The sequence below is a fragment of the Stylophora pistillata genome, chromosome 1, assembly GCF_964205215.1.
Source record: "Stylophora pistillata chromosome 1, jaStyPist1.2, whole genome shotgun sequence".
Classification (NCBI taxonomy): Eukaryota; Metazoa; Cnidaria; class Anthozoa; order Scleractinia; family Pocilloporidae; genus Stylophora; species Stylophora pistillata.
The window spans coordinates 14,358,168-14,369,202 of record NC_142519.1 but is presented as its reverse complement, the minus strand read 5'-3'; the positions used below and the strand labels follow the sequence as shown (position 1 = coordinate 14,369,202).

Genomic DNA, 11,035 nt, shown 5'->3' with positions numbered 1-11,035 from the left:
GTAAACACTCCTTATTAAGACATTTTCGTAATCGTCAATATTGTCTCGGTTCCCAGTCGCTAGTTGTCGGAAGGTAATCGATTTTGCTTTCGTTCAGGAGGATCGAGCAAAACATTGAATTACTGTTTTCAGAAAGATGAGTGATAACTGTGCGGTTAAAGATTCGGAGACTAGAGAGAAAAATCATCACAGCGAAAGCAATCTGACAGAAACTCTGACTGATGGTTTTCTGGATGCTTTCGTTCCCAGTTTGGAGAATCTTAAGGAACGCCTTGGGGAACTAACGTAAGGTCAAGCTTTAGTTAGACAATAGTTGATTTTTTCATGTGATAATTTGCAGGATGCGAAATTTATGTTGGTGTTCGTTTGTGATCTACTTAACTTTTGCAGGAAAGAATATGTTACATTATGCTAGCGCCTTAAAGCGGCCATGGAAAATAGGTGATAAAAATTCAAGTTGGGAGCTTCTGCAGGGGAAGGGATTTATTATTCCTAGAAGTGATTAACATGTAACTTCTTCCTATGATATCCATACGTTATCCAGCAGACAGGTAATGAGAGTACTCAAACTTACCAGGTACAGTGGAATTCCGATTTCTTGAACCCTCGGTTTCTCTAACCTCCCGTTATCTCGAACCAAACCTTGTTTCCCTTGGATTTGCATCATTTGTAATTTCATCCCCGGCCCGATTTCTCTAACTCCCGATTTCTCGAACCAATTGGTGTTTCCCCTGGAGGTTCGAGAAATCGGGATTCCACTGTAGAAGTTGTTACCTCGATCAAACAACGAATTCTCCAAACTAATCCACAGGGGGCCCACACAAGCAGCGTGTCTGGTCGTTTGTTCGAAATATAAAGAAATGTATGGGAGAGTATTGAAGAGTTGTAATATCGTAAACTTATATCGAGGAATGTCTATGTTAAGGCTCAAAATAAATGTAAACCTACCTCACTTGCCCGGTATTGTCATTTCTGTGGTTCTAAATGGCGAATTTGAGCGATTTGGTAGATTTTGCGTTGACTGTTACTCTACTGTATAAGAAGGAGACAAGGATGGAAAGCTCATTTGCGACCGCCCCGCTTTCAAAGCCGATTTTCACCCAGAAATTTGAATCGCCCGGCTTCCAAATTGAACACCAGATAAATCAAAAGGTTGACGCTTCTTCTCGTGTCATTCAATTGAAGATCCATTCAAAATCCAAGCGCTAACCGCCAAAAACTTTCGAGAAATGAAGCTTTCCAAGCGATTGGCATCCGCGGCACAGATTTAGTGTGCCAAGGAGCAACCGTCACGCTGTTTGCTCCACGCTGATTAGATGATGGTAAACAATGCCCTGTTTCAAATGCCTCATGTGAGAGGGGAGTCAGGGGCATATTCGTGCCAGTGATTCATCTACTGACTAGCCTGGTGTGAGGTTTATGGCGCATGATGGAAACCCTACATGACCTCAAACCTCTTTGTTCGCGTAACCCGTCTTGGAGAAAGTTAATTTACCCTGTGATGTTTTGTAACCTTCAGTTATCATTTTTCTTAACACAGAAAACATTGCCAGTTCAACCCTTCCTTCTCTTTACCATTCAGCTCAATCCGTTATTTGAAAATATTTACAAGTATCCTCTCAGAGCTCATTGGGTTACGTGAACAAAGAGGTTTGAGGTCGTGTAGGGTTTCCGTCATGCGCCATAAACCTCACACCAGGCTAGTCAGTAGATGAATCACTGGCGCGAATATGCCCCTGACTCCCCTCTCACATGAGGCATTTGAAACAGGGCATTGTTTACTATCATCCAATCAGCGTGGAGCAAACAGCGTGACGGTTGCTCCCTGGCACACCAAATCTGTGCCGCGGATGCCGATCGCTTGGAAAGCTTCATTTCTCGAAAGTTTTTTGGCAGTTAGTGCTTGGATTTTGAATGGATCTTTAATTGAATGACAGGAGGAGAAGCGTCAACCTTTTGGTCTATCTGGCGTTTGATTGGGAAGCCGGGCGATTCTAATTTCTGGGTGAAAATCAGCTTCGAAAATGGAGCAGTTGAAAATGAGCTTTCCACCCTTGTCTCCTTCTTATACAGTAGAGTAACAGTCAACGCAAAATCTACCAAATCGCTCAAATTCGTCATTTAGAACCACAGAAACGACAATACAGGGCAAGTGAGGTAGGTTTACATTTATTTTGAGCCTTAACATAGACAATCCTCTATATAAGTTTACGATATTAGGACTCTTCAATATTCTCCCATACATTTCTTTATATATTTCGAACAAACTACCAGACACGCCGCTTGTGTGGGCCCTCTGTGCAGACACGCCGCTTGTGTGGGCCTCCTGTGACTAATCTATGAGAAAATGTGTAGCAGCTAGAGTCGATGATTAATAATTAGATCTTGGGGATTAAAGGGTTAACTGCTGGTGTGAATTTTAGCAGTCAGGATTTCATTCGTTGGACATTGGATTCTTAGATGGTCCAAGATTACCTGTGGTGTTAAATATAAATTATAGAGTAAACAGTAGATAAGTTTTCTTTAAATCTATTCCTGATTGAATTGTAATATTATCTTTCCCTGGTTTTCTCTTTGTTAATCTTTTCATGGTCTATTTTTGTGTTGTGAGTTTACTTTGAGTTTAGGTTATATAAACATGCTTCCTATGTGATCAAGGTGTGGTGCAAACAGTGTATTTGTTGGGTCAGGTGTTCAAGAGGCAACCACACTTTGATGTGGCCTGATGCTTGACAGCTGTGAAAACAGTTTACTAGACCTTCCTGATAACAAAATCTTCCTTGTTTGGGCAATTGTGAAGCAGATATTTCACAAGTGCAAAGAAAGGAAGAAAATAAAAAATGAGTCATTCAGTGTCTTTGTCTGTTTAAAAAAGCCTTGCATGTTTTTTTCTTCTGACTGACTCTGACAGTTGGATTAGTACCTACAGTTGACTCCCGTCATTGTGGACACCATTTAGGGTAGATTTAGAGTCTAATAGTGAGGGTCCATGCAAGCTTTCTTTAAATCTTTTCCTGAGGGGAAAGAGGAGATTTAGTGTCCAGTGATATTGAGAGTCCATGATAGCTTTCTTTATATCTTTTCCTGATTGAATTGTAGTATTAACAGTCCCTGATTTTCTCTTTCTTGGTCTTTTCATGGTCTATTTTTGTGTTGCAAGCTTACTTTGAGTTTAGGTTATATAAATGTGCTTCCTCTGTGGTCAAGGTGTGGTGCAAACAGTATGTTTGTTGAGTCTGGGTGTTCAAGAGACAACCACTTTTTAATGTGGCCTGATGCTTGACAGCTGTGAAAATAGGCTGATAGTTTCTAAAGAAACTGTTTGGGGCTGCGTTGGTGGGGGTAATGATATAATTTGAATATATCAACAAAGTTGAAATGTAAATTGGCCACTGTTATGATTATAAACGCTGACGTTTCGAGCGTTAGCCCTTCGTCAGAGCGAAGGGCTAATGCTTTTACCATTTCAACTTTGTTGATATATTCAAATTATAGCTGTGAAAATAGTGTAGACCTTTATAATAACAGAATCTTCCTTGTTTGGGAATTGTGGAGCAGATATTTCACAAGTTAAGAGAGAAAGGAAGAAAATAAAAAATAAGTAATTCAGTGTCTTTTCTGTTTAAAAGAACCTTTCATATTTTTTTTCTTCTTACCAACTCTGACTCTGACAGTTAGATTATAATTATACCTAGAGTTGACTCCCATCATTGTGGACACTATTGGGGGAGATTTAGCATTTGTAACAGTGAGAGTCCATGATAGCAGGGTATGAGAGAAAAAAAAATGGTTTTGTCTTTAAACATTTGAAATAATAATGTATAACTATGCAAACTTTAAGTTTCTAACGTGGCCTGAAACACTGGAAAAGATCCAGCCGTAAGCAGGAAATTCTCATGTTCGCACCCAGTTGAAGAACGGTTTCTTTATTTTCCTTTATTGTAGCTGTGTCGCTTTATATTTTGTGAGTCAAGGTTTTGGACCAAGTTCTTACGATAAGTGTCTGTCATTGTGAAAGAAAAACAGAGTGAAATGTGCTGGGAATTTTATTACGTCCCATCTTAAGTACTTCGGACCTCTTTTGATGCATTTTACACAGGTCTGTACCTGGACCTTGATCAGAACCTGCCCCTGCCATCGCTAACTATTGTATTTCCTTTTTTTTTTACAAAACTGTCCTTTATATTAATTTATTAATTTATTTATTTACTTTTTAATATAGGGGAGTGCCTCACATGGGCCTCACTTCCCATTCGCACCCCCCCCTTTTGGGTCTTTGTAATATTGTACTAAGTGCTACTGTTGTGTTTTTTTTTTTTTTTTTTTTTTTTCTCATTTTTTATTTTTTAGAAGTCAAACCCAATAAAATTGTTGAAATAAAATGAAATGAAATGGGAGGGCATGAAAGTGTCTGCATTTCCATAATATCGAGAGTTCATAAGAATGGGTGTTTGTTTCAGTCATTTCTCTATGCATTTCAAGGGAGGCAGGCTCTTGTCCACAATATAATAGTGGGATGTCTGTAATTATAGTGATTTTCTGCAAGGCAAGGGTCCATTGTATGTTATATATTAAGATAAATTGTTCACTATAATTTGCAAGTCCATTATCATTTGCCATTTGCTATCTACTTTTGAAATTCTTTTAAATTATCTTTATTTCAGACAAAATCAAGGAATTTTAATTGAAACTATGCAACAGGAAAATGCAAAGTTTGCAGAATGTCATTCAGCAAGAAACCTCCTGGTCATGGTAATGAATATTTTGCTTTTAACCCAGTAATTTAAAGCAAAAATGAAATTTTTAGTACTCTCCTAATAATAATATCAATCTTTTATTAGGAAGCTGCATCACAATAGTGGTTTACATAGAGGTCCTAAACACTAGATGTGTATTATATAAAAATACAATTAAAATACAAAATAGCAATATATCATTTTCATTAGTAACTAAAGTGGTAGTCAAAATAGGAGACTTACTGTGCCCAGGAGGGAACTTGGCATGTCACCAAATTTAGGATCAAGTATCAGTTGATATGAAAACCACTGAGGTCTTTGGAAGTAAAGGGTCCTGGCTTCTTACCCAAATTTTGCAACAGTAAATTTTCTCTTATGAAACAGAGTTTGCACAAATAATATTTATTTTAAAGTGCTACTGAAACGTAATTTTCATATCCGAGATTTTTGCAAAATAATAGAGTTTGAACGTTATTTGCAAACGCTTTGTACTTTTTTTGAGCCAACGCATAGCCGAAAGTACATTTTTAACCATTCGAAGTTGACCGGCTGAGATCAAAATTGGCGGCCATCTTGGCGCGGCCAAAACAGCCCTGTGACGTCACTGGTTGTGTACTTCTGTGAAAGAAGGGTAAAAGCATGGAGTGTGGCTTGCATGTTGGGAGGCCGAAAAAGAGGATTTCGGGCAAAATGCCATCCTAGTCTTATTCATCGGCGGCCACATCGTCATCTTGGCTATCTGTGAGAGGTTCGCCTGGATAGCGAGCAAAATTCCCGACTGATACCGAGAACGAATCTCTACCAGTCTATTTAGTTAATCGGTAACTGACGAGATCCACAAGATTAGGATCGAAACCGCGGTCTTGCCTGACCATCTACAGAAAATGTCGAAAGGCATTATAACTGCAGATGGGCTACTAAACGCCCCGGGCCAAAGCAATGCCATTCAGAGAATGAAGAAAACATGGAAGCCTCATACGACACCGCCACTCAAGATGATCTACTCGGCAAGTCTGAGGATAACGAACAAATCCCTCTGTACCAAATGCCTAGCAGAACATGCCCAGAGCCCCTACAATATAAGGCGAGGGCTAAAATAAGAGCGGACGAGGATTTCAAAAATGAGATAAAGCAAATCCTTAACAACGCGGAGCAAGAAACAGTAAAGGCGATCATGTGCTTCTATGAACGTGAAATCGGTCGTTTTCATACCGAAATAAAGAAAAGAAAACGAGCCAAAGCGGCTGGAACACTGAACACTAAGAACTGTAGAACGATCGAATCAGTGCGCGTGGCGCAAGCTGAAAGCAATCAAGACAACTTAACGATCGAGACAGTCAAAAAAATAGCTGTACATCTACAAAGGCGAACGATTCGAAAAAGACGCAATCCCTGATGTGCGTACTCAGTGCCACACATAAAGCAAATTCTCATGAAAAACTGGCATTTAATAGAAACACAACCACTACTGAGCGAACTATACAAAAATCCGCCGCTCGTATCTTACAAAAGAGGGCGGTCGCTCAAAGACATACTCGTGAGGACTAAACTTTGAATAGGCTACTCTAAACACACGCTTGGGAGTCGTGTAGGCCTGTCAACCCCATTTTACGCCACCATCTTCCTCTTCGCTACTGGAGACAACTTCGCTTCGTTCAGAAGAAGATTCACTTGACAAAACTTCAATATCTGCCATCTCCTTCGCCCACGAATACAAACAAACAGTGAGTGAAATAAACCACGCGATCGGAGTGAACACAACCAGTGACGTCATCAATCCATTTCGCTCGGTACCAGGGCCCGGACATGATTTTGTGTAAAATTTTGGATTTGAACGGTTAAAAAAGATATCTTTCGCTTCTTTTTGGCCAAAGCAAATTATCTCATGATGATCAGCATATTCAACACTACAGGTTAGAGCAAATATTTCAGATACGAAAATTTCGTTTCAGTAGCACTTTAAGGTAATATCCGTTTTATTATAAACCTATTTTGTAAATTGAATTTTATGATGCTTGTGACCTACTTGACTTGTTTCCTTATAGTATGTTTCATGGAAAGCTGTTGCTAGTCTTTGTTGATCTCTTTATAAAGTTTGTTTTGCAATGTCTTTTTTGTTCTATCTACAAGAACTTCTGTTACGAGAAAAATAGCCATAGTGCAGCCCTCTTGTTTTAAGATCATCAGTTTGTGTCACAAGAGCAGATCAGGGCTCCAAAAGAATTTGTGAAAAAAATTCCTGTTCATTGAAGAAAGAGGGATTTCTCACTGTATTTAAACTTTTTAATTACTGGTTATACAATCTCAGCTGATATATCTTGCCTTTCAGCTTTCTTATGTTCGAACTTATCATTCCAAGCTCACTAAAATCCAACATGATATGGATGTAATTGAAGACAGGGTTGTCAGATTGCAGGTAAGAAAAACACTGGTCAGGAGTGCTTTATATTCCATTTAATACCATTTACCCTTCCCTAAGATTCTCGCCAAAGCTTAAAATCTGTTATCATGAACTGTAACTCTTGTGCTAGGTTATGGTTAGAAAGTTAATGTGACTTCAAATAGTTAATGCCAAAAATTTCAAGTCAATGGCCAACTCAAAATATTGGGGAAATGATAGTCTGTACAGATCTAGAATTGTTGATTTTTACAGATATTAGTACATCTGAGTAAGATTTATACCCTTCTACTATACTTGTGTATTTGTCTGTGTGATTTGTTTATTTTTTTTTCAAATTCAATCCTTTTACTCCCCCGAACGACCAATGAGGAATTTCTCCCTAGTGATGTGAAATTAAGCTCTTGTTATTTGTTGATTCTTGCATTTAAAAAATCATTTTGATAATGGTTATTTTTGGTTCACCTTGAGAATCAAATAACCTTGATTGTATGTGTGCTTTCCATAAGTTTTAGTCAGGTGGGCATATTTAGAGAAAGCGCAAATGAGAAAAAGAGATTTTGTGATAACTTGCACTTTTAACGTATAATATTAGCAGCAGGAATTGTTTCATCTGATTCTGAAGTACATGTGAAAAATGGAGTAAGTTTAGCTGGTGTTTACGGGATCACCGAGTCAACTCTGAGTCCGAATCAAATCCGAGTCCAAGTCAAGTGACCGAGTCAGTGGTTTTTTTAAATGGTACAGATCAATCACATTTAGGGAGCTGTAGAGAGTGAAAAAAAAAAATAGTGAGCTTAACTTTGTTGGAGAAAAGCTCGATCAGAACAGGGCTAAGAAATAAACAACAGACTCTAACATCGAGGTTGACCTTTTCGTCACTGTTCTTTTCGTCATTTTTAATGGTCTGATCGACCACATATTCGGGAAGCTGTAAAGTAGAGAGTAAAAAACCATATTGACATAACTTCGTTGGAGAAAAGCCCCTAAGAGGGCTAAGAAATAAACAACAGACTCGATCTCACCTTGAGGTTGAGCTTTTCCTCGCTGCCCTTTACATCTTTACAGAAGTCAAAGTTAAAAAAAGATTTCTGTTACTAATTTAGCTGAAAAGAACAGTGCTTACGCATATCATAGTTAGTAGTTACATATGCGCATAGTTACATATGCGCATAGTTAGTAGTCCCCCTCTACTAACTATGCGCATATGTAATCATGTGTAAACTCATTGAAGATGTACATATGATTTTAAAAAATTCGCACTTGCCACACGCCATTCTAATTGACAAAGACCTCGTGGTCTGACTGAAAAAAGGTATACAGCTGACCTCTGACTCGGACATGACTCGGGCTCGGACTTGACTCGGAGAATGGATTCACTCAGTTTAGCTGTTATATTAGGGTTCAGCATTCAACAAAGTTTGTAAATTTTTTCAGTTTTATCTGTGTTGTAGCCAGCTCAGGGGCTGAAGGCTAAGGTTTCGCTCCATTTGTACTTCAAAGATATCACGTGATAAGGAACATGGAAGGGAAAGGAATTCCTTTTGTTAACCACACCTTCTCGGGATCATTTTCTAGGTCAACTCTGTTAAAACCTTTTGCTTCTTGAAAAACCTTCCACTAAGAATAGTTTGTGCAGCTACCACCCCGCTTCCCAAAAGCTTGTAATGAAATTATTGTAAATGGTATAATAGAAAATAAAGGAGTGGTTAAATCCATAGATTCCTGTATTGTGCATTATAATAAAAAGATCGTTTTTGGTGAAATCAATAAAAAAAAAGAATTTTGTGTCACAAATTTACTTGGTCAATAAACTCTTGTACAGAATTGGGATGACAAAAAATACATCAACTAGGGGATATTGCTTGGTTTAAGATCAATGTTGTAGAGTTGAAATTACCTTGTTTAACAGTAAATATGTCTGGCAGAGAGTGCAAAAAATTGAGATTAAAATCTTGGAGTAAATTAGTAAATATAATTCCTCCTGGCTAAAATTCAACCTGGTAAGATTATGAAATGAACAGAATATTTACCACACTTTAGAGCTGGCATAACTTTTGAATAATACTTAGCTGTTAAGTCCTTGAATGGACCAACACCTAAGGCCGTAAAGTAACTGACTTAGCAATCATTGTAATGGACTCTCTTTGAAAGTCTTAGCTAGAAATTTTAGTCTGCTTAGAGTACGTAGCATTGAGCGGTGTTGTTTTGTACCACAAGTGTTGCACGGTTACATGTAGAAGGGGATATGAAAGAAGCCATACAGAACTTGCAATGATGATTTGGTCATGCTTTTATGTTTGGGGTTTGGGTAAATTATGCAACTTATTGCAGATTAAAAAAAAGATGATTTGTGTTTATTTACATTCTTAGAAGAGAGCGATGAAACTGAAATCACAAAAGGAGAAAGAAGAACGAAACAAAGTTGAAGCACAGGAACGACAGTTAGAACTGGAACGACAACTCACCGCTAAATTGGCATCAGACCATCCACAGTAGCAAGTTGTAGGACTGTGTGTGGCAAAATACTATAACTTAAAATTTATTGGTACTGCAAGATCAAGAACACGGTTGAATTAAGGACTACTGATTATCAGAGATTGGTTCAAATAAAAGGAAGCCACATGACCAAAGGTTTAAAAAGACACTGACGTTGGGAAACGTCTCTCAGACAAACCGTCAGTGTATGTCGAGATCAGTAAAAAATAGAAGATGTTAATTTACCGTTACCTTTATAGAGCATTTAAGCCAGAATTTTGAAACAGGCAGGGGTGTACTCATCTTATATTTACTATAGAGTAAAAGCAGACTAAAAGAAAACATGTTTAAGCAGAACACAACGGTCTGGTTGATGTATATTAGAGTATGCCGGACTCCGGATTGAGCCACCATATTGGAAGGTTTAAAAATTCTTTCACATAGCTACGTGATACAATACAGAGGGAGGGGGGTCGGGCGGAGGGGAGGTTGTAAAGGAGGGGGATTGGGCGGGGGGGGGGGAGGTTGTAAAGGAGGGGGATTGGGCGGGGGGGAGGTTGTAAAGGAGGGGGATTGGGCGGAGGGGAGGTTGTAAAGGATGGAATGGGATTCCTTCCAATGGCAGGGGCGGTAACTATAGTTCGCTTTAGCCTCACGGTAAGTGGAAAAGAGCAGGTGTGCGAAATATGTTGAAGATCAGGAAAACAAGAAATAGCACAGAAAGCCTGTAAGAATTGTTTTTCCGCCCACTAACGCGCGTTCATTACGAAGCCGTTGTCTTGACAACAGCCGTTTGTCGTTTTCCACTAACTGACAGCTAGGAACAGTCTATGCTTCTTCAGGCTTTCGTGTAAGTCATGGTCACCCAGTCCTTTTTTTAGGTTCTTGCAGAGCTCGAAATTAACGGTAACCCGTTAACCAATGGTTCGTAACTTTCAACTTTGCGTTACTAAGAATGTGTCCAACTAACCCGACATGGTTAGTAAAATTTTCTAACATATTTAAATTATGTTATGGAAATAACCTTTACACAATAAATAATGTTTTAGGGACGGTTTATGTGTTATTTACTTGCATTAGCTTGTTTTCTGTCTAAAACAATTTGTTCTTGCCGTCTTTGAGATCGAATCGAGCTTTACAGCCATTTTGAGTGCTAAGGCCATGGATGCAAATTTGTGTCGAATGTGGGGATCTGGACACAACTTTATTGGATCTGCCACGTTGCGAATCCATATTCGCTTGAAAATTATTGTTCATGAGCTTCTGGTAGTTCGTTATTGAATTATGCAGAGTTCTTTAATTATGGTAAACGAGAGGGAAATAAAATAAGTGCATAATTGTCAACGTTTTAAAGGTCACCATGCAATTTCAGCAACTGTTTAATTGTCCTAGTTGTCATTAACAAAATGTTCAATATTTGAGA

General features: G+C 38.6%; 1 protein-coding gene across 1 annotated transcript; it reads left to right on the top strand.

Moving 5' to 3' along the window:
- Positions 1–53: 53 nt before the first annotated feature.
- LOC111324360 (biogenesis of lysosome-related organelles complex 1 subunit 6) lies at positions 54–10,665 on the top strand. Its single transcript, XM_022927906.2, has 4 exons — positions 54–285; positions 4,665–4,752; positions 7,066–7,152; positions 9,508–10,665. The coding sequence occupies exons 1-4, from the start codon at positions 137–139 to the stop codon at positions 9,631–9,633; spliced, it is 450 nt and encodes a 149-aa protein (XP_022783641.2). The 5' UTR covers positions 54–136; the 3' UTR covers positions 9,634–10,665.
- Positions 10,666–11,035: the final 370 nt, after the last annotated feature.